General features: G+C 38.8%; 2 protein-coding genes across 2 annotated transcripts; one reads left to right on the plus strand and one right to left on the minus strand.

Annotated features, from left to right (window-relative positions):
* Nucleotides 1-1,056: 1,056 nt before the first annotated feature.
* plb1 (phospholipase B1) lies at nt 1,057-16,618 on the minus strand. The gene is made up of 44 exons (XM_022750406.1): nt 16,569-16,618; nt 14,881-15,064; nt 13,888-13,943; nt 13,708-13,771; nt 13,475-13,538; nt 13,339-13,373; nt 12,544-12,610; nt 12,364-12,412; nt 11,602-11,667; nt 11,448-11,513; nt 11,307-11,362; nt 11,123-11,195; nt 10,912-11,019; nt 10,713-10,766; nt 10,266-10,334; nt 9,943-10,029; nt 9,797-9,857; nt 9,638-9,696; nt 9,124-9,197; nt 8,981-9,024; nt 8,372-8,480; nt 8,207-8,258; nt 8,015-8,095; nt 7,398-7,463; nt 7,167-7,267; nt 6,990-7,071; nt 6,750-6,854; nt 6,560-6,655; nt 6,377-6,448; nt 6,182-6,259; nt 6,040-6,100; nt 5,889-5,947; nt 5,154-5,221; nt 5,018-5,061; nt 4,763-4,862; nt 4,618-4,669; nt 4,369-4,449; nt 3,435-3,500; nt 3,192-3,286; nt 2,851-2,932; nt 2,662-2,766; nt 2,434-2,529; nt 2,224-2,298; nt 1,057-2,082 (listed from the first exon to the last, which is right to left on the minus strand). Exons 2-44 carry the CDS (start codon nt 14,942-14,944, stop codon nt 1,762-1,764), a joined length of 3,363 nt encoding a protein of 1,120 aa, XP_022606127.1. The 5' UTR covers nt 14,945-15,064; nt 16,569-16,618; the 3' UTR covers nt 1,057-1,761.
* A 1,765-nt stretch (nt 16,619-18,383) lies between these two features.
* Nucleotides 18,384-20,158, plus strand: LOC111225493 (protein yippee-like 5). Its single transcript, XM_022750407.1, has 3 exons — nt 18,384-18,544; nt 19,377-19,548; nt 19,671-20,158. The coding sequence occupies exons 2-3, from the start codon at nt 19,408-19,410 to the stop codon at nt 19,893-19,895; spliced, it is 366 nt and encodes a 121-aa protein (XP_022606128.1). The 5' UTR covers nt 18,384-18,544; nt 19,377-19,407; the 3' UTR covers nt 19,896-20,158.
* The last annotated feature ends 3,728 nt before the right edge of the window (nt 20,159-23,886 follow it).

The following is a 23,886-nucleotide window of genomic DNA, read 5'->3' on the forward strand; positions in this document are numbered from 1 at the left end:
CAAGAAAACAGTAACGGTAGATGATGGAGTAACTACTTTACACCCACTTTTTTTTTTTAAATGACCTAAAATACAGGCGTACTTTCCCTTGTGTCTGCAGTGGTATTCAGAATCCTTTACCTTTACAAGAAAAATGAAACGAATAAAATCTTTAAAATCTTAAACTACTAAAGAGTTGTCAGCAAAGTGTACCTCTGCTGTAAGAGTTATTACACTCAATGGCCATTTTATAAGGGACTCAGGTGCTATCTGTTGCATTTCAAACTGAAACAGGCCTGCCATAAATTCTACCTTTACAAAGTTTATAATGATTTTGCACACACTGTTGGATGTGTATAAATTCAAGTATATGCTTACTGCATAGTATTAGAAACACTTCTTAATATAATGCAGTTCACTAAAACATCATCACTGTGACCTCAGTGCTAAAAAAAAAAGAAAACCTGAATATTATAGGCATTATAAATAGTTGTATTAGATTCTATGTAAGGTCATTATATGATTGGATTATTATTACTAATGCAGAAAAATGTAAAAACAAAAAAATGCATTTGAATGTTATTGCTGGTCCAAGTGGAGCTAATTTGAGTTTAATCTGTACCAGTGCATTGTGTTTTATAAAGTTATAATGAAAGTGAAAATAGCAGAAAATGCACTTTCCACTACTGTGTGTTGATGACTATTATCAGAAGCAGTCGGTGGCTTTTATCATTGTAAGGAGGTCATAAAATAACCTTTTATGTTTTATCAGTAGGCTATATCATTGATAAAGCTAATAAATGCTGGCTGATGTGTGCTATGCTCCAAAAGTAACTTATGCATGCACGGTTTGGGTTATTTATGATGTGGTGACATTCTACATTTCACGTGTATCTAAAATAAATACCATTAAGTTGTAATGGTGATGATTTCCTGGACAGGCAGGCTACATCATCAGCCCAGGACTGGTTGACGTCCGATTTTACAGATGTCACTTGAGCAGTCACACCAGATAACAGTTTATATGAATTATTGCAAATTATTTATTGTAAGTTACAAAAACAAACAAAGCTACAATCACAGGTGACAAGGTTATTTAAAAAAAAATTCAAGAATGTTTAATTATATTGTCTTTTCTATCAAAGTTTATCATTGCATATAATGACAACACACCTACAACAAGTGTACTGTTGTTACATCCAGAAAGAGTAACTAAGTACATTTCATTCAAGTACTTAAAAATTTGAGTCGAGTATTGTGTGTGTGACTCCATTTTACATTACATACATTTTCACAGTAATAACATTAAACATACAACAGCAGAAAACTTCCTGTGGTTGATTTATATTGGTTGTAGATTGTCATTTTTCATTAAGTCAGTTGTTAGACCAGCTACAACATTTAAATACACCTTCCTGGTTGATGCAACAGTGATATAAAAATGTGAAGGGAACCATCCTTCATGAGTACTAAATACTCTAACACAATTACAATAAATTTTTTCCACCCTTTGACTTCTGTAAGGTTTAAATCCAAGACTTCACTAGGTTATCTTATTTACTGCTTTACTTAAGACCAGTGTACCTTTTCCAATCTCTGCATCCACTCACATTTTCTGTGGTTCTAGGAAAATAATTATCTTCTCTAGACAGTGCAGATGTCATGTCTTATGAAAAACTGCCTTATCACCACAAACAATGTGCTTTCTACAATCACTTTAAACATTGTTTTGTATTTTTTTTTCCTCAAATAGTTCAGCACAAAAATACAGTAAGTAGCACTTTAAAACACAGTGCCATTCATCTCCACTGCAGCCGTCATTTTCCTCTTGCTTCTCTTGGCTCTGCAGGAAAGGAGGAGCCAGGTGACACCCCAGCCAATGAGAAGACCAATAACTGCCAGCACAGCAGCGAGCCATACTGGCACGCTGTCCAAGCAATCAGAAGTGAGAGGCAGGGCTGTGCTGTGCGTTGTGGGTGCTGGGGTGGGGGTGGTGGTGGTGGTGGTGGAGGTGAGAGGAAAGGTGGTGCTGTCGGTTTTAGGTGCTGTAGTGGTGGTCGAACTGGGCAAGCTGTTCGCCTTTGTGAAGATGTATGGATGCTCCTGGAACATAACATTAAGAAGGCCATAGACTAAGTCAAATTCACTTGCATGGACCATGTCATTATGCACAAATTGTACAGACAAAATCACAACTGGGTCAGCAGCAGCATGTGAGGGGTTTTTGTGCGGCAGCTTTCTTACCTCAGTGGGGCATTTGATGTTATTTCTGGCGTTTGTGAAATTGTTGTACGTCTGTTTTTTACCCACTGGCTCCAACTAGAGATAAAACAGAAATACATCTTTCCTCAGTTCATGACCAAACTGCAGTGAGACGTGGTAATTTAGACCATCCAAAAACCTTCCACTGTCCAGCTCAATTAGCCTTTCACCATCCCGCCTTGCCAGACTCACCATGTTATTCCACAGAGCTGTAGCCATGTCAGCATGTCCACGCTCACTGAAGTGGAAACAGTCTTCAGAGAAGTAAGTAGTATCAGGTCTGCCATCCTGGAGAAGAAAACAATACAGCATCAGTGTCTGTACACTGAGGGGAAGGGCTTGTTACTGAGCTACAGTATATGTTTTTCGACAGTATATGTGGAGAGTGGAGGGGGGTGTTCGGGGTGGGAGATAACTTACAGCATTCAAAGGAACGATAGAGTTCTGAAAAAAGGGCTGTACAACCACAGCAAAGTCCTCTCTGCCGTCATAGCGGCCTCCGTACACCAGATTTTCTGTCTCAATCTGAAAGAAAGACCACAACATGCTGTTGTTATTACAGCTAATGTAACGATCCTGTCTCAACACTCACTGTTCTAGTCAATTAACCTGTAGTTCTCGATTGATCCGTTTCACTTCAGCCAGCTCTGGGGAATCCTCTCCGGGCAACAAGAAGCATGGGCAGACATACCTGAGGATCAAAGGTGAAAATTAACAGCTGATTTTTGAAAATAAAATGCTTTCATGAATGTTGAATCATCACTGTTTTTGGATGAGCTAGTCCTTTATTAAATAGCAAAATGTTATATATTTCTTTGCAGATAGACAAGGTATAAAATCAATATTAAGACAAGTGCTGATGAGTCAAGAGACCAATCCCCCCCCCCCCCGGACTCAGTGGTCTTGGTTCATGTAGAACTGATTTGGCATGAGTGGATCAATGAGCGTACTTTTGTAACACACTGCACCCAAGACTATCCCTTTTGATCCTGCGAAGACCTTCAATCTCCAGGATCTCCAAGACGTTAACTATCGTCCTGGGAACCTGTGGCCAAAAGAAAGAGTTTCAAAGAATTCAGAATTCAGAATTGATCCTTTTAGGCATCAATGAAAAGTGAACCTGCGTTTTCAGTGCAGGATCTCTGAAAATATTTTAAAGCTTCCATTTTTTTTAGAAGATAACAGCTCTTTACCTCTTTGTACAACATGTCCAGGCTTGTCATCATATGATAGCTGTAGTTCTGAGGTGACAAAGAGGCCTGCAGTTTTGGAACACACAATGTACAAGGCTATTTATTAATTCATAGTGAGCACATGTACACATAAGCCCACTTACGCCTTTTTGTTGTGGCCAGTAAAAAGCAGAATAATTAAGGCACATTTGGGGGAAACTTGCCAGGTTTGTATCTAAAAAGCCCATTTCATCCAAAAGAGCCAACGTCATGCAACATGTATGAGTGTGCACGCAACAACTAACCCTAAGCTGTCACTATCACAGTCTCAGGGGCTCATCTTAAATTGATGCTGGGCTTTGATATTCTGCTTCAAAGCACAAAACATTAAAAGAGTGGAGTGAGTAATGGAGAGAGAGAGCAAAAAAAAAAAAGAGGAAGGCGGGGGGAGAGGTTTGGAGGCAAAATGAGAAAGGAGAAAGAAAGAAAGAGACGGAAGGAGTGAGACAGAGACAGGATGAAGAGAGTCTGGGTTGACTTCTGTGTTGTTTATGCCTCTTAGAGAACAAGGCCTGTCACTGTGCCCCGTGTGCTTGTTTAATGCAGACAGAGGCTCAGATAGAGGAGGGGTGTGTGTTTTGTGTTGGAGGGGCAAAGTGACAGTGAATGTGCTCATTGAAAAGAAACCATGTCTGCTCTCATCTCACTCTGACACAATAAAACAATTAGGGGAGGGCTGCTCACAAAGCTTGATTATTCTGCTCCAGTGCTTAGTCCCATTTGGAGAGTGATATCATGAGACAGCTCTACACAACACGGGGCATCGCACAACCACTGCAGGATGTTTAACCACCATCCCATGGTAGGAGATTTACTTAAAGCGAGTGCTTTGAAAATGTCCTTCATCCGTTGGATCATCCTGTATTTCCTGTGACGGCCTCTTAAAGCAGCTCACCCGGTCGTTGCAGTACTGACACAGGTCATTGCCTCCAATGAAGAGGGTCACCAGCTTCCAGTCATTCTGGAAATCCACTGACTGTTTTCCATTAAATGGATGCACAGAGAATAAAAGAGACAGACATAAATAGATGGAACAAAGATTACATTTTTTTGTTTATCATGTACATTATTTTAACATCATTTGTGGTCATGAAATTAGTGGAAATGCGTTTGAATCTGTTAATATATGATCTCCTAAACTCACAGAGTCATTCTTAATGGTATCAATCAGACGTCGGACCTGCCCTGGGATTCCTCTGTAGAAAATTAGAGGTATTCATGAGTGCACAATATCTCTGAAAGCGAACGATTTGATCCTGAAAACAGATCAAAGAAATGTTACAACTCACGATATTTTAGCCCCTGTTACAGCCATGTTTAAGCCAGTCTGCCTTTTCCCTTGTCCCTTTGACACTCCTTTGATTTTAGGATTGAACTTCTTAAGGATATCTGATGTAAAAAGAAAAAAAAGAAGAAGAAGAAGGGATATTACTGCACAAGAAAGGAAATTTGTTTGGAATTTGTTACAGTCCAAATCTGACATCTAGTGGTGCTAATCTGCACTACACTTCGAGAAGGGCACAATAGAAACAGAAGAGGCTTACTGGGTAATGTTGTGACAGTCTCGAGTTTTTTGTCTCCTCCAATGCTGTTTAATGAAAAAAACAAGCAATGAATGAAATGTTTACAATGCAATGAATATGCACTTGTTGTGTATAAACTTTGCGTGCAGTCTCTCACCTCCATGACACGCCTCTGTACTCGGTTCTTAGCTGCAGCAAAATCTTTGCCTTCGCACCAAACCCAGTCTGCATGCAGGAAAAAAAAGGTGGTTATATTATTCAGAAATTTCCAGACACATTTTCCTCTGTTTCTCTCCCTGACTCATTAAATTGATAATGTTCTTTCTGCTTATTAATTTAACTTAACACCATTGATCCACAAGTGGATCCTGGCTCTGGTGGAGATCACAAAGATACAAAATGTGACAAGCTGGCTTTTGCAGAAATGATGTGTAGAAAATGATGCCCACAGCATAAAAAGATGTAACAATAATACTGTCTAAAAAATTCATTACATTGTCATTACTCGCACAAATCATCTATTCTAACCCTCCATTGAAATTATTATCACAGTCCCAGTGACACCACTTATGAGATAATAACCATTGGATAATAATAATGGGATGTTACTACAGTGTTACTTTCTGGTCTCTAATTTTTAGTCTATTAGCAAATAAACTTTTCAAAACAGAAAAGTACTTTAAAAATATACATGTAAAACAAGGCATATGGCAGTATACAGCAAAAGCAAAAGAACACAAATGGGTTTTAGACCTTGCAGACAGTAATCTCAAAAACCATCATGAGGAAGACTGAGAGGCAACTGAAAACTCTGGGGAGCTTTTGGTCAGTGTGTCTTTAGTCAGGATATTTTTATCAGACTATTTGGTCACATTCTGGTGTTCAAACTTACCGTTATAGAGTCTCCCAGAGCAGCCACCACCTTGATGTCTGCTGGCCGTATCCTGTGAGCTAACAAAAGATCAACATGAGCATATTTTACATCTAATCCCTCTATTTCACTTGTGGTACTACTGTACCTGAGTAGCACCTAGAAAGCTTACCTGAAGTGGGCACAGAGTTGGACGGAGCTGTGTTCACACAGGAAAAGTCACTTCCCCAGTTCTAAAGAATGACAGAGACATATTTTAGGCATTTATAGTCACAGTCTATTACCTGGCATCATGCAGAAATTCCATGACCTACAGTAACAGGAGCAGGTGTGGGTAGAGGGCCTGGAAAGGTGTAGTTGCTGTTGATAGCAGTCCTGAAGAATGGGTTGATCTAATAAAGAAATAAAATAAAAACACAAGTACACCAAAATTATTAAAACATCATGTAATGTATATTTTTGATTAAAAAAAAGTTGGACTCAGAGAATGTTGCTGGATGCGAAGTTACCTCAGAGGGACACTTCAAATCAACGCCTGCTGTGAAGTCTTGCGTAAAAGTCTTGTTGCCCACTGGCTCTAACTAAGAGATTGTAAAAGTCAGTGCTCTATTTTGGATCATTATAACAGAAATAAAAACCACATGTGCCAAATTACGAATGTAGGAAATGTCGTCTAATAAAGTAAATCCTACCATGTTGTTCCAAAGAGCACGAGCCATGAGAGTGTGAGCTTTCTGGCTGAGATGAAAACAGTCGGGTGAAAAGTACGAGCGATCGGGCCAGCCATCCTTTTAAAAAGAAGGAATAGGAGGGAAGACATTTAAAAAAAGAAACGAAAACACAATTGGAAATATTAAATGTTTCAAGTGCGTGAGCTCTTACCTCTAACAGGGGAAGGAAAACCTCCCTGAAGAAGGGCTGCAGTACCACAGTGAAGTTGTCGTGTGTGTCATACCGCCCAGAGTCGATTAGCTCTCTCATAGCATGCTGGGAGGAAAGGAAGTGGAAAAAAGAAGTGGAAACAGGTGTGTCTGACTTTTCAGTGACAAGTATTTTGAGTTGACAGTGTCATGATGGGAGCCCTGCACTCACAGAACTGATTTAGTCTTTATTTTTTTGTACCTGATAAGCTCTGTTGAAGTCATTGACAGTCTGGAGTTCAGAGGATCCCTGTTTAGGCTTCAGTATGCAGGGGCAAACTAAACTGAAACACAAACATCAAAACTGTTAAGTGATGACTTGATCAGTTTTTGGTTTTGATCAAACTGTTTGTGTTCCATACAACCAAGAGGGACTAACCTTACAAACCAGGTGGGGCAGCCCAGAGTGCTATCTCTGTGCAGATCACGCAGTGTTACAATGTTTAACAGCTCGACCAGATTGACGATGGCACGGGGAACCTGGGAGGTATGAAAAATTAAGTTCACAGGCTGTCTGTATTTTGGATTGTGACTTTCAAATTGCTAACATGCAGTGAAGTTGTAAGTTTGTGTGAGCTAGGTGCAAGAAGATAGATTGAAGAAAACATACTTCACTGTGGAGTATGTCCAGAGCTTGGCGGATACGCGTGATCACATTCCTGGGTGAGAAGAAAGCCTGTGGAAAAAACGTGAGATGGAATCTGTGCATGCATGAATATGAAACTAATTAAAGCTCGAACAATTGGTCAATTAATCAATTAGTTCAGTGAGAGAAAAAGATTGATCAGCAACTCTATTGAGTAAAAACGCTAAATAATTGCTGCTTCTCAAATGTCAGGATTTGCTGCTTTTTTCATCTTTGATGAGGTTTTTGGACTGTTGATAGATCAAAACAACCAATTTACATATAAATATGGCGTTAGGATATTGTCATGGCTATTTGTAACTATTTTCTGACAACATATTGACAAAACATCTAATTGAGAAAGTAATCATCAGATGAACTAATAATGATAAATACTGTTGTTTACAGCCCAAAACAAACAGCTTATAATGTTTTGGATGAGCAATATGACAAGTAAATGATAAAGTAGATCTTGAACTATATTGTTTGAAATGTCAACAGATCCTAAATCTATATTTTTGTCATCTGTGGTGATCTAAGACAGTTCAGCAATCACATATTAATAAGAGAAAAAAATTACAAAAAAAAGTATAAAATCTCACGCTGTCTGTGCAGAAGTCACAAATGTCGTTGCCTCCAATAAACATGGTGATAACTTTCCAGTCATTGTGGAAATCAATGCGCTGTAAAGAAGATAAGAAGTAAATGTTCTGTTAATGTTGTATGTGTGAGCTGAGACAAAGGTTACACGAGAGCACATCTGTATGTGTTTCTACTGTAGTTTACTGCCTTACCGAATCATTTTTCATTTTGTCCACTAGGACGCGCACCTGTCGCACCATATCACTGAGAAGAGAAACAGAAAGGTTTTCAGTGCATATTCTTTGTTGTGGTTTAAGACTATTTACTCCAACGCTTTATGAGTGTGGACTCAAAAGTAAGTAAAGAACGTGACTGACCCACTCTTAGCTCCTGCCACAGCCTGGTTGAGAAAGGCCTGAGGAGATTTCTCGTTACCTATTCCCTGTGAGAAGCCGGTCAGGGAGGGGTTGAACTCCCTCAGGATGTCTTCAAACCACAATCACAGGGAAGGTTAGCAAGACTAAAGTAGAGATTTAACTGATAAACAACATTGTGTACATTCTATATTATGTCACAGACATGGTCATATGTAAATTATATTCTATTCCTCATCTAATCAGTAATTCATATTTTTTGGTGAAGAAAGTTCTCTTCATATCATGTTACTCTATGATTTATTGCATTCCTGTAGTGATTATTTACAGCTTGTGATTTGTGAATTTTATCTCAGAACTGTAAGATAAATGTTTTAAAGATGGCAACTTAATATTGATTATCGAAATTGATTGAGATTGTAAGCTGGCATGAAAGGCAGGTGTGTCAGACAGTCAGGCCCTTAATGTTAGTGATAAGATACTGTAATATAGATGTTATCAAGCGTAACTTCAGTTGGCCAATGATGGACATAAAAGAAATCTCAAGTAAGCATTTTCTTTTTTGTGATTTTGTAATTTGATTTGATAAAATAACATAAAAGTCAAACATACTTGGCAGAGTGGTTACAGTGGTAATGTTTGCATCACCACCAATGCTGAAAATGACAGAAACAGCCTGTTAGTTTTACATGCAGCTCGCAGAATCACCAAATTAACTCTTGAAGTAATTTCTCACACTATCAAAACAAACTTACCTCCATGACAGTCCTCTGTACTCATTAATCACTAACAGGAGGTTGTCTGCCTTTGCACCCACACCATTGGCTGCCTGCAGAAAACATCAGTTTGATGATACTAAGAACATGTGAACCAGAGGAAATATTTATCAAATCAGAAGTGTATATTTTGGGTGCTGCAAGCCTGGGTGTGTAAACAGCCACAAATCATCTCTCAGTATTAAAGTCAGAATTCGATAACCATTTGGGCACATTTGTAAAATTAGTATAAATGTGTTAATTATGAATCATTACATAGTTTATTCAGTGTATTAAATGAATGCCAAATGCTGCTTTTAACTGCAAATTTCCTGCAGTCATGGAAGGTTCTGAGATGATGGGCACAGACATGTAAAAGGGGCAAGACATCCATGATATATGCTTTTTTACTGAGATAAGTTTGACTTTTTCCAAAGTAGTGCAGGTATAAATTTTAAGAAAGAAAAAGTAATCTTGGTAGTAGCTAAGAAAGTAGGAGAATAGAGATACTCACTGTCAGAGAGTCGCCTACTGCTGCCACAACCTTGATGTCTCCAGGTCTGAGTTCATGAACTTACACAGGAAAGAGAATAAAGCAGATGACAATACATTTCCAAAAATATATATGAGCAGAAAACTGAAGAAGAGCCAAAAGAATATTGTTTTTTTTTACCAGAGGCTGGTGTAGTGGGAGATGGACTGCGGTCTGCGCAAGGTATCTCAGTGCCCATAACCTGACAACAGACAGTACTCTTCAATAAGTTTTACTGTATGTGCTGTCATGCTACTGTGGTGCTGAAGCTGAGCTGAAAGACTTACAGGATCTGTGAGTGTAGAGGCTTTGCTGTGAACTGTCTTTTCTCTGTCAGTGGGAGAATTTCTCCGTGTCCGCAGTAAAGGTCGTTCCTGAGATAAGAGTGGAAAAAGAAACGAGTCACAGTATTAACCATAGTATAAGTATCAGATTTAAATCTTATATTTAAAGCCTGCTTTGTTATTTGGAGAGCCTGGTGTTGATAGCTGAGCTCTGCTGCAAAACATTTAGTTCTTTTCTCTTTGTGACATTTTTGCATCAAAGCTAGAACACAACTCATTGTACTGTTGTGACTTTGAATAGACTGTTATGTGACGGCATGCCTCACCTGGGTAGGGCAAGGAATAGCAATGACATTGTTGTCCATGACCTCTGTCTGACCTGTCATTGGTTGAAGCTGGAGAAGGAAAAGCGATCATTGGTTAAGATTTGAGGGTTCACGTGGGGCCATTCTGCACAGCCAATAATCACAGTGTCTAACAGTACTGATTACACAAGTCTTCAGTTCGTAAACACGAACAATGCTGGAGAAAGCCATCAAGATAATCTTTACATCTCTTATCTAATCTCTTGTCAGAGCAGCAAATGTTCACTGTAATCATTGTTCCATCTCAGTTTTTATTTTGAGGGATCATGGTGACTCGTCCCTGTTGTCTCATTTTACAACTCGGACACAAGTTCAGTGTCAGAACAGCAGAATGTAGATCAATGCTGAAGGTTTTCAGCATTCAAACACTGCACATTTAATTCATGACGTTGATTTCTAAAAACTTACCATGTTTGTCCACAGCTGAACAGCAAGTTGGTTTAATTCAGACTGTGCGTTATCCTACAAAGAAGAACATGCTAGTTACACATTAGCCATTTAAGGGTCTTTCACGTATTGTTACTGGAAGGAAGGCTGTATATTTTACAGTTGTTTGTCGCTTTATTGTTGTATAACTGGCATCTGGCAGTAGCTTTTCTTTACTCACAGAATCTGAGTTGGGTTCAAGGATAACTGGGGCAGGCTGGAGCATGGCGGTGAAGTCTGCACTTTTGCTGTGCCACCTCGGATTTTCCAAGACATGACTTAGAGAGTCCTGAAGACACGACAAATGGATAAATGTAATGTAATGTAAGCAGCCAAATATGGTTCAGATGAACAAGAGAACATGATTTTTTTTTTTTTTTTTTTTTTTTTACCTGCAGTGTTTTTAGCAGAGTTGCTTTATGTAGGCGTTGGTTTATACTTTCATCTCTCATACACTCACACCTGCTAGAAAATAAAAGGAAAGCACATCAGTGTAACATGCCTTTTACAGTCAGCAAGATCATAACACTACAAGATAGATACATATACATACATAAAAAAAATTAAAACACTCACTTGTCCTGCTGAAGATATGTGCTCCACACTGTGACATGAACTAAAGCCCGACGTAACTGTAAACATACACCAAGCATTTTAGGTTGTTTTCCATTTTATATTTGTTCATGGCAAAATTCTAATCAACAAAAAGTACCGTACCCTTTTTTGCAATATCTGCAGAGCTGCTTCCACATCCTGCACAACAGCTTCAACATCTGCAGCAACCTGAAGCACAAAGAGACAGTTACACGCTCTTATCATCGTTTACAAAATTGTGTAATTAGACGACCTTGTATGAAATGAAGAATCTTACATGTGGTGAGCAGGCACACATGGAGTCTGCCGGGACAAACAGCAGCACGAACTTCCAGTCTGAGACCTTCAAGAATAGATGATGGATAGGTAAGGTATGGGAAAGATGTGAGATGTGGGTGAGGAAAAGCTATGTGGACTGTAAGTTAAGATTATCTAAAACTAGAAACTGTTAGAGAAGATACAGTGTATAACAATTACTAGATTATGGTTTTCCAGTCACTGCCATGAAATGAAATTAGTTTAAAAGGTGATAAAGGAACAGTTTGACATTTTTGGAAAATCATTCATTTGGGTTCTTGCTGATAGTTAGGTAGATAAGAAGATTGCTACCACTATTAAGTACAGTATATGGCCATTAAATATGAAGCTACGGCCAGGAGACGGTTAGCTTAGCATTCTGGAGCCTGGGGGAAACAGCTGGCCTGGCTCTGTCCACAGGTGAAAGGTTCTGCCCACCAGACCAACTAAAGCTCACCACTCAACATGTTATATCTTCCTTGTTTAACTTGTATAAAAACTAACATGTAAAATTCACAAGTTGAGGTTTTACGGGGTTATTTGGGGGACTATTTCTTGAGCCAGAGCAGTGACTTCTTGGAGTCTTGTTTTGCATTTATCTCAAATTGAGGAAATACATGTTGTACACACTTGTCCTCCAAAACTTTGACAGAGCTGTAAAGATAAACTCACTCAGGGTTGAATTGCCTGTACTGATATAATAAAATGTTTAAAATACATAAAACATTGTTTTTGTGTTCACCTGATGTGACAAGGAAAGAGACAGTTCCTCAGCTTCCTCCAATAAACTCCTGCAACACAAACACTCATATTACATAAGTGCAGCAATCTAATTAAATGGCATTTATGCATGTATGTCCGTGTGTGTCCCTGTGTGTGTCATGTGTGTGTGTGTGTGTGTGTGTGTGTGTGTGTGTGTTACTTTGGCTGCGCTGAGGTCTGATCCACATGTTGAGTGATCATGTCAGGATTAAACATGGACAGCAACTCTATTACAGACACACAGACACAATTCCAATAAAGACATTAGTAATTTTACAGTATGTTTAATCAGACAGTGAATTGTGTACATGATGTGTTAATTGCTGCTGTGGAAAAAAAAAAGAGTTTGCTTAATTTCTTTTGAAATGAGGGTCAACAATCTCTGTTTATGGCCCACTGTCTTATCCTTAGAGATAAACGCAACTAAACTATAAGATTATTGTTCTCAGGAGTTATTCATCAAAGTGTCTTTGTATCTGGTATTTCTTGAGCCATGGTCTTGACTTTTAACTGAAATCTGCTCGAGTTAATAAGTGACAGAGCCAGATTATTGTGCTTAACTAAAACAAAATCAGTGAACAGGACTGGGCCTGAGAATGTAACCAGAACATTCAACATAAGAAAAAAAAAATCAAAATTCAGCAAAAGTGCTGATTATGTCTGTTTTCTAAGAATCATAGAATAGCATGAGACTTTTTCAACTGAAGATAAAGGTGGATTCACTATAACTATCCTTTATTTTCTAACAATGCAACAATATGATAAGACGATGGCAAATCAAGAATCCCTCAACTACTTTGTGACTGCAAATAGTAAATGCAAAAGTGGGCAAAGAAAGTAGAAGACTTCATTAAGTCACCTTGGTAGTCTAGACAATTACACACTTTTGTCTTTCCACTTGATGGTAGAAATACTCAGTGGTGGGAAAGTGCAGTTCGTGAATTTATAGACTTACCAGTCAGCCTACTGGCCACTCTGGATGCTTCATCCCTAATGATTAAGACATACATGTTGTTAGATACAGTTAAGTTTTGTAAAGATTTAAAACTCCAGCTCTGGAAAACACTGGATAAGTCACGTCCAGTGATTACCTGTGTGAGAACGGCATTCCCAGAGTGTAAACAGCTGAGATATCAGCAGGTCTGAGAGTATCAACTGATGGTGAGAAAACAAAAGGTAATTCAATGGTCGGCAAAGTTATGATACAACACTGGACAATGTATTTTAGAGAAATGGGCTTGAATTTGAGTAAATAAGAGGCCTGATGTTTATGTGTATTCACAGAAATAACTCAAATTGGAAGAGATCAGGAGAAACTGCCTACCTGAAGAGGACGGAGACCAGGGGCCAGGTGCTGGTGAGCAAAGTATTGGCATGTAACTTTCTGTCTGTAACAGAAATACAATTCCTCAGACTCATTATCACAGTATCTATACAGAGCAAATGACTGGTACATACTCTAATTTAAATGAACACTAAAGCATATTAACTGACAGTACAGTACCTTGTCTGATATTTCTGTTGAGGGTTCATATTCTCTTACACCAGTGTTGACAGTGTCTAAATGTGACATGAGAAACAAAAAAACTGTACTCAGTACCAAAATGAACTCACAGGAGAGATATTGAGTTGAAAACTAAAGTAAAAATTAATGGTAAGTTTTTTTTAACAGTTAATCAAGTGTAAAAAACAAAGTATGCAGCTAAAAATGCAGTAAAACTATAACATTTTCCCCCTAAACTGGTAATTTGGTGAATAAAATTTGGTATAATGGCTCATTCTTTTGTTTTGTTAAACAATAACTGATTCATGAAGAATTCACTGATTTCACTTTTAGTCACCACTTGCCGCATAGAGCTGTGTAATAAACTGTGGTGTCATAAACTTTTGTTGTAGTTTACTCTTTTTGCATTTGCAGCCCAAAGTCCTTTGACCACAGTGGTGTTTTATATCTAACTAACTATGTAACTAACAGACCCATTGTAAACTTTCTTTCAAAAACCCACACTACTTATTTATAGTCCCTATTTAGCATTTATAAGCAGTACATAAACATCAAACATGAATGATTAATAACACTTTATAATGTCGTTGTAAGCAGATATAAGTGTTTTTTAGTGTATATGTCAATTGTTGACAAATACTGGGCATTAATCAACATTTATAAATGTATTAAAGCTATATTCAACTACATTATAGTATGTTATGAACCATTTATGAAATATCAGTATAGGGCCTTAAAGTGTTACCTTTACATCACATAATGCATGAGAAAGCTCAAACTTAAGCAACAGGCACTGTGTAGATGAGAGTGTAAACTATTCTCATCCACATTTTGGTAAAAGGCTCACAAGTGCTAAATTAGGTGCAACATGCAGTAACCAACATGAGAGAACATGACCATGACAAACCTTCAAAGAAGCAGAGCAGCTTTGCATTGGAAGTACTTAAATCTGTCAAACTGATAGTGAATATATCATTATGGCCTGTACTTTACCTGTGAATGGAGCGCAGGATCCAACCAGGGCCGCCAGAAACAGGAGTGCAGATCTAGTCGTCATGATGTGGTGAGATACTGAGTGCCTTCCACACTGAGGGGTTTGTGTGTAATGCCCTCTTCTTTTTTTTCCCCTCAGCCTCAGAGAAAGAATGAGTGTCAGCTCTCACTGACAGCACTGTACCTGTAAAGGGGGTGGAGAGGGAAAAGAGGGCAAAGTTAAAAAGGAAAAAAAAAGAAGGAAGAGGAAAACCACCCTTCATGCAAAAAAGAAAAATCTTCATTCCTGCTATTTTTTTTCAGCCACTCTGTTTTATTCTCAGTCATATCTTCCTTTTATCAGTCTATCTGGATAACAATCAACCAAACAACTAGTCACACCTGGGTCACCTACAGTTTATCCAGTAAATCTAAAGAATATCTTCATGTTTTGCAACAGACCAAGTGGGCACATAATGGAGGGTCAGTGAAATGTTAGGTCAGGACCATGATATTTATGAATCATCCATAAACCCTGACATCATACATTTAATGGGTGAAAGAGACAGAAACACCGTCTTCATAATTCATATTTTGGTTTATGCATTCTGACAATATTGAGTCAGAAATTAACACACAATACTATCCAAGATATAAACATACACTAGAATGTCATTGTATATCAGTAATTAGCATCTTAGTTTTAACACCGATTGATTCAATCCAAATGAGACATAAATTCTCTAGATTTTCTGTTTTCAGTTGATCTACTGTATCATTCGGTGTCAAAACACTGTAAATCAAACAAAATTGTATTTTGCCCATATAAATATCACCTAAGTATTAAAAAAAAGGGATAAAACTGCAAGTTTTAACATATTTTGAAGATGTTGCTCCATCATTTCAAGTAGTAGGGCTTTGTTTATGAGTATATATGAGTTTGTGGACACAGTGATAGTAACCACAGTGATTTTCCAGGGAAATGAGTACATTTCTGTTTAATAATAAAACTCATTTGGGTGTAAAAGCTCAAACAACCATAAATATTCTGCCTCTTAATCAGGTAGTAATAACAACACACAACTATGCATTGACTTAACAGTCCATGTAACCATACAATTTTATTTGTGTTGCTTTCTAATTTAAAGTTGTGCTAGTTTTTCACTGAAAGAACATTCAGAGGACACTTCCTGACCTGTGATGATGAATGTAACTGCCAACTTTCACTTGGGAGTGTTTCATATATTTCTCCAGGGTTACATAATAGTATGTTAACAACCAGCAATCTAGTAAATCAGGATCAGTTTTGGAGATGTGATGAGATATGATTAGACTGCTAAATACTTTATGAGTTTGTCCTTAGATTGGTTTTGCAGATAGCCTGACCCTTGGAATCAAGAGAGTAAAAGTTATCTGGATGTTGTGTTGACTTATCAGATTTCATTTATGTGGTTTTTTATGGTTTATAACGTTTTGATGCATTGCATCATCCATCAAAATGTTCTGTTGACCCAGCACATTATTAACTTTAAGGTAATTTGGTTTTTCCTTTTATTTGTCTATATATTCTACCACAAGAATAGGGATTTGGTCATAGGGGGCTGCAATCACTTAGAACTGCTATATCTAGGACTGCTATAGTATTTCTGTTTTGTCCAGTATTTCAGTGCCGGTTTATTTGGTAGATTGGCAAATGTCTGTGTGTGTACCTGAATGTATCACAGGATTGCACGTCATTCCTTCCATCATCATATCAACGATTATGGCTTTGTTACATTCAAGTGTCCCAATAAGCCATGACGGCGTGACAGAGTCAACATGCACATCACCAGGACCCTGAAAAAGAAGCAGCCAAATGGCATTCAGCAACTATGTCAACTTAAGAAAACACATGCAAAGACACATACACGCTGAAATACAGAAAACATCTTCATCGATCGATACGCTTCAAAAACTCACACCACATGCAAATACACAAACGCCAAGCTAGCCGCTTTCGCGGGTAGCTAGTTTGCTGGCTGGGCGCATAGTCTATTGGGGGCAAGCTAGCCGCCTCCCCCGGCAGCTAGCATTAGCATTAGCGAGCTTACTGGCATTGCACGTTGATGAATGAATTAAACGATTTCAACATAAAACTGCAAAATAACAAAATGTAAAAAATATACAAGTTAGTTCTGACCAAGTAATTTGATTGGACGAGAGAAATTCCATGAGTGCTGATATAGAGTACAACAGCACTGCGACTTTTAACTACATGTATCACTCCGCTTCACAGGGCTTCTATCTAACCATTAATCATCGTTACATTAACTGTCGTTATCTATCTTAGATTGCAACAAACTTTGCAAAGAATAATATATTTCCAGAAATAACATTTGAATTAAATTACGTATGGTCGTCAGAAGAGAATGAAGAGAAGAACCCTGGATACTTCGGCGCACTCCTGAGGTAACGTGTAGATAAAGTAGCAAGCTAGTGTGCACTGTGTAGGTCAGGAAAAATGTTTATGTATTGCTTAGTTCTCAAATAAAAGATGAAATAAACAAACAAATCGTAATCTCTTGTTGCTTATTTAACGACTACAGCGCTCATAGAACTGTTGTATAAAAGCAATATCACACTCGAGGTCGTGAGGGAGGGAGTGGCGAGAGGGAGTGATATACGGAATATAACACGGCTGTGATTGTGTTCGTTACTACTTATTTATGTAATCTCAGACTGGATATTTACTATAACGTATGTGGTAGTTGTCGTTCCCTTTATGCTACTCACCAGTCTAAACAGTAAATGAATTAATAAATAAGATGTCATAAAAAAAACTATTTTTATGGAGGAGTCTCATCTTGTTGTACAACTCTGTGTCAAATGATAAATAAATTAACCTTGTAACCTTAAACTTTGTTAGTATTGTGCATTATGACATATTCCTTATCAGTGTGAGTTTGCTGTTCTAGTGACTGTGCAGGACTAATGAAGATAACTGCCAGCCGATTATAGCCTACATGAAGAAAATACTAATTATGGCGTAAACGGCAAATGGACTGAATGATTATTATAGTCAACTCAATGGTGAAGAAATTACACCAGTTATCTCTCTACAGGTTGGATGGGTATAAAATGTGGTCTGCTTACAATTTATCTTCAGTACCCTGCTTCAATTCCCTCAGTCTGCAACATCAGTGTGTACTGTCGCCATGGCAACGTGTGCCGGTTTAATAGCTAACGTGGAATTTTGTTTGTGTATATGCAGATCCGATATATATTAGCAAGACATTTTTGTGAGTTTACAAATGTATTTTTTATATTTGTGGAAGGTGTATATGTTTACAGATCACACATTTACACACGGATTGTCAATCTGTTCACACAAAAAATACTGAGACAAATCTACCTCCATAGTGTATTTGAACTTTTTACATACAGTTTTTGTATTTGAAGCCATTCTCGTCCATGTGGAGGTTTTGCTCGGCTCTGCTGACACCTGGTGGAGCACAGACAAGCCGTCATAACCGGATGTTGATACTCTCTGGGAGCACAGCTCAGACAGGAACAGCTGAAAAAGAACAACAAAGCCACGACGACGACGACGGTACAAACAACAGATGTTCGTCTAAAATATACGTCAAATATTGGTGACATCGTCGCTGGTGGGGACATTTTGTGCCACTTGAACAAATCAGAAACGGTAGGAAGCCGTCATTTGGAGCTAAGCAGAAGTATCCGTTTTGTTGTTGTTCTCTTGGTCCTAGCCCGTTAATATTATGGCTGTTAGCTGAACGGCTAACCTGACGTTAGCTTCCTTTTTCTTCTAGATAAGTCAGTGCGACGCCACACAGCCAAATTATCCTGAACCGCAATGAAAACCAGCCAATGTGTCTCATGTTACCACTCAGTCGAAAGTGTTAGTGTTTCAAATAGAGTGTATTCGTCAGTATTCGTCATAATGGCTTTTTATTTTTCAGCACTATTCAAAGCTGCCACCTACAGTCAACAGTAGGCTACTCACGACAAATCAGTCAGGAACAAAAAGTACTTGTTGAAGTCAAAGCTACTGTGGCAGCGGCAGGAAACAATACCTCAAAATATAAGACAGTAAATACCTATTTGAGCTCACAATGTTTGTTTTTTGAGACTCTAAACTTTAAAGTTACGATGTTTCTGTATTGTGCACATTGTACTGCTCGGCAAATTTACATATCAAAGAAGGCAATTGCAAGAGACGAACAGAGCTCAAAAGTCAACCTGCACCAGGTTCGACAGAAAGACAGGACTTTTTCTTCATATTATCTTAAAGAATAGAGTCTATAAGTGACTGTGAAGTTGAGTTCAACTGAAACATATTTAACTTGTAGTGAAAGTCACCATGACACAGTTCTGCACATTGATTTACAACATTGTCATTCAACTCTAGGGTATTCTGTTGTCCATTGCCTATATGCAGTTTATGTTCAAGTTTTGTTTTTAGTTCACTTTCCAGCAATGAATAGTTTTCTTCTGCTTGTTTTCTCCTACATTAGCTGTAGTTGAGTCACTCCTAGAGATTAAACAATGGGACGTATCTTCTTGGACCACATTGGTGGAACACGCCTCTTCTCCTGTGCCAACTGTGACACCATCCTGACTAATCGGTCAGAGCTTATCTCAACACGTTTCACAGGAGCCACGGGCAGAGCGTTCCTCTTCAATAAGGTACAGTTAAAAGCCATGAAATCAAGGAGGATTATGTACTCCTAAATCAGACAGGATACACAAATTCAGTATCTCATTCCTTGCTTGAAAACCTGTGTGCATGCTTGTTTCTCACCCTACAGGTGGTGAACCTGCAGTACAGCGAGGTTCAGGACAGAGTGATGCTTACCGGCAGGCACATGGTGAGAGACGTTAGCTGCAAGAACTGCAACAGCAAGCTGGGTTGGATCTATGAGTTTGCTACTGAGGACAGTCAGCGGTACAAGGAGGGACGTGTCATCCTGGAGAGGGCGCTGGTTAGGGAGAGTGAGGGCTTTGAAGAGCATGTCCCCTCAGACAACTCATGAGCCCCTAAAGTTGGATTAATTGATATGGGAAGGCTCACTCCTTTGTCCTCCTTTCCCTCTCCCTTATCCCTTTGCCTCTGTGCTGCATACTGCCACCTGCAGACTTAGTGGTCAGTGAAGTTTTGCCTTCACTCCCCGTACCCCCTCCCTGTCTCTGGCCTATGACTCTAGACCTCTGCTGATTAGAAGATTGGTTTGCTGGATCTGTTCTTGCTGAATAGGCTTCCCCAAAATACTCCCTGATTTATGTGTCACAGGGTACCCCCCCCCCCCCCCCCCTTCCCTTCCCTTCCCCTTCCCCTCCCCCCTCTATCAAAACAGCTGGGGACACTGTTAGGAGTTGTAACTTCACGTGTTTAAGTGTTCATGCACGGTCACACACAATTTTCATCATCGCTGCACAAGGCATGCTCCACACATTTTCATATGGTAGTTAAATACATGCATGATAATAGACATGGTCAGTCACATCAACAAAACATCACCTGGTTGTTTTGTTTATTTAGATAAGTGGAGGTAGTAGAGCTGAGTATGTTCATCATCCAACCCAGTCTACACTGCTGTGTCAAATGAACCAGTGGAGGTGTCACTCTACATGTTTTGTTCATGGGGCTTGTGCTTCTGTGTTGTGAACTTTGTCTCAATGTATTTGTCATGTCGTGAGCCCTGAACACAATTAAGACAATGATAGTTGTAATTTCTATATCGGTTACCTTTTATTAGCTGGTAGTGTAAAGAATGTAGTTGTGTTTCAAATCTCTGTTCTCATTCAAATGATACCGTAAGAACCGCACAGAATGATGTCATATTTAAGTATTCATCGTTGTGTTTGATGATGATAATAGCAGTTTTCTTTAGGTTTGGCTCACATGATGTGCAATTATTTTGATTGACATGACATTTTTGAAATATACAGAGTGACTTTAATGTCCCATTTTTGCAGTTCACGGTATGGAAGCGAGCTCCTAAACAGAAGAAAATAGTTGAATTACTCCTACAGTTTTATTAATTTCTATCAATCAGCATCTGATACCATGGATTGTGTGCCTTTGTGTGTGTGCCGTGTGAAGAGCAACATGTCACTTCGGTGATATATCAGGAGCATGTACCTTCCAGCCATGTGACAGAGGAGGAATGTGTCTGAGGTGTGATGGACACATTCTCTGGCTGCCTGCTGGCTTAAGGACAGGATTATGAGAGGATGGGTCAATACAGGCATTCAAAATGAGCTGGGTGACAGTGAGGGACAAACTAACAGCCTCTGAAGGAATAACTTGAACCACAACAAAATAGGGATTCAGCAAACAGTCTTTTCTGTAACACAGCACATTGTTGGAAACGACAACAAACCAAAAATAAGTTTTCAATTAAGCTTGAGTCTGATTTTTGAACTGTTTTTTGTGTAAATTCATTTTAGCAGTTGAATGCTGAGGCTGACCCCGAGGGTCAAATTACTCCTAAGATAGTGACCTTTCTCTTTTTATAATCCTGGGCTTAGAGCACATTTGGTCACAAGATGACTTGTTCCTTACAACACAAAGCCAAACAAGCTTTGGTGGAGTAATATGTCTTTAAAGTCAAGTCTGACTCTCTGACTAGGCCAGAGCCTCATTTTTATATCGTCAGTGAAGATTTCAAAATGTCAAATTGTTAGAAAAAAAAAAAAAAAAAAAAAAATCTCAGTTTTCATGACATTTGAGGTTATTTTTGGACTGGGTTGTTGCCCAGCATCATGGCCCTGGTGTAACATTGTGCAATTTCAGATGGTGAATGCCTGCAGGCGTTACCAGAATGGTCCAGCCTTCACAAGTGACACTGTTAATGTTTTTGCATGCCTTTACAAGGTCATGCAAGACTGTGCAAAGTTGTCATTTCTACAAAAAAATGCCATATTAAATATATTCAGGCCACTGACATCATCCATATCCCCAGGTCAAGTGCAGTGTACAGTCAATGGCCATGACAGAATATAGTTATCATATATTGTTCACTTTTAGCATTTTATTGGTAGGCCAACTGTTTTTATTTGCTTTACTCTATATTATTATTTTATTGACTGATGCATTTATCTTGAATATTTTCCTGATTGGAGGTTTGAAGAAAATGTTTTCTTGTATGGTTATAGCAAGATTTTCTCTGATGTGATTTCTAAATAAAGATATAGTCTTGCTGGGTTAAATGATTTGTCATGTTTGTGCTTATTTTGTAGCTTAGTATGTCATTTTTATCAAGAACGCAAGAACAAACACCAAACACATGCCAAATTATATATTTTTTCCTCTCTAAAGAAAATTTTTTGCACTTAGACATTTGCTTTTTAGATTTCCAACTATGGCTTAAACCTAGTGCTCAAGGCAAATGAGTTCAGTATTTGAATATTGACATGTTCATGTAGGTGAGGGGAGGATAATGCCACTTCTGATTAGAACCAAAGCTTTCGACCTCTAGGTGGCAGCAGCCTACTGAGTAACAGGATGATGCTGAGTCTTGCCTGCCTCTGACATTAGCCTGCTTAGCATGGTCTGTGGAGCTTCACTGCAGGCTTGAAATACATGATGTTACTCCCTGGAAGAGAGAAAATGAATGAACTCCTCTGAATTATTTAAAGTCAAACATATGCCCAAAATAGGCAAAAACTGAATGAGTTGTAAGGAGAAAGTGTGAAAGGAAAAGCAAACATTTGTGTCCAGTAACATACCACATCTTGACTAAATCCTGTTTCATCCTACCTATTCAGCACTCACTGTGAATCATCCACAATGCAGAGGTTTGACTGCATTTTGGTTTATAAATAGGCAGTGACGATTCACCCCTAATCCACCCACTAATGTTGCAGTGCTGCCGTAGAGTTATTTATAGCTCGGATCCCGTTGGAGGGCTTTTTTGTCGGCATATCTGTGCGGGTCTATGTCACAGTGGTGGAATCAACAACAGGTCTGCTTTTCCTGCAGCCACTCCTGGAGGCATCCTGCACTGAACACGCAGCAGTGAACTTAGTTTGCACAAATATTAATTAAGGTTGATGAACAAAACAAACTGTTCTGGTCTATTTTTGTATTCACTGCAGTTGCTTCTTTTCTCTCTCTTTTTTCTTTTTTTTTTTAGGGATCTAAAGCATTAATGGATTGAGAAGACTGAAGTTTTTATGACTATACCTAGTGCCATTTAAATGCCGGACATGACTAGAGACAAAAAGGAGGCTCCAGCTCCAGAGAACTGACTGTCCTGCTTTATAATTCATAGTAGTCTTTGACTTTGTCCCTGCATAACCTCAGGATTGTCTGCTGTCTTTATTGAAAAAGCCATCTGGCCAGATAAGGATAATTACACTGCCTTGTTGATCCTATTAGTCTGCATGCAATTGGAAAGACATAGCACAAATCTAGATGTGACAGTCTTTATGTGTGTGTGTTCACAGCCAGAGCTATTTTTCCATTAGCCTTCAGAGACTCCCACAGTGCTCTTAGGCAGGACCAGGGACAACACTGAGATTCTCTAAAGACTTTAACCTCAGGCTCCTATACACTCATTCAACTATTCTGTTGCTGAGCGAGTCTTGTAGGAAAATCTAATAATAGGGAAAAAAAAGATGCACTAGTGAAGTGATGCTCTCATGTGTCTCATACTGAATGATGGAGTCTGTGTGTATCATCCATCTTCCTTCCACCCACTGTCAAACCTATCAGAGCAAATTTGAAGTTATATTCATACGCAGAGGACAATTTGGGGGGGGGGGGACCAAAAAGGGAACTCAGAGCATAATTGCACCCTTAATTGGCCCATGATTCATCATCCCCGGACAGCTATTTTAGTTTATCCTCGCCTTTTGTCTTTCCTTTATTCGGCGGGATGTCAGCATCACACCCCCTCTCTATCCCCTCAGGAGAGCAGCGATATAGAATATAGAAATAAACTTCTCCCTTTCCACCACTCTCTCCTTACACACACACAAACACACACATACACAAAAGAGTGACATCATTCTGTCAGC

This window comes from Seriola dumerili, unplaced genomic scaffold (genome assembly GCF_002260705.1).
Source record: "Seriola dumerili isolate Sdu_G_001 unplaced genomic scaffold, Sdu_1.0 BDQW01000149.1, whole genome shotgun sequence".
NCBI classification, from domain to species: Eukaryota; Metazoa; Chordata; class Actinopteri; order Carangiformes; family Carangidae; genus Seriola; species Seriola dumerili.

What these genes read in the sequence shown, in the direction of transcription:
- plb1 (XM_022750406.1), bottom strand. Translation starts at nt 14,944, where the DNA reads ATGACGACTAGATCTGCACTCCTGTTTCTGGCGGCCCTGGTTGGATCC. An exon ending in ATTTGAAGTGTCCCTCTGAG is followed by an intron (nt 6,260 to 6,376) that starts GTAACTTCGCAT and finishes TTTCTTTATTAG; the next exon opens with ATCAACCCATTCTTCAGGAC. An exon ending in CAGCTCTGTGGAATAACATG is followed by an intron (nt 2,299 to 2,433) that starts GTGAGTCTGGCA and finishes TTTTATCTCTAG; the next exon opens with TTGGAGCCAGTGGGTAAAAA.
- LOC111225493 (XM_022750407.1), top strand. Translation starts at nt 19,408, where the DNA reads ATGGGACGTATCTTCTTGGACCACATTGGTGGAACACGCCTCTTCTCC. An exon ending in GAGCGTTCCTCTTCAATAAG is followed by an intron (nt 19,549 to 19,670) that starts GTACAGTTAAAA and finishes CTCACCCTACAG; the next exon opens with GTGGTGAACCTGCAGTACAG.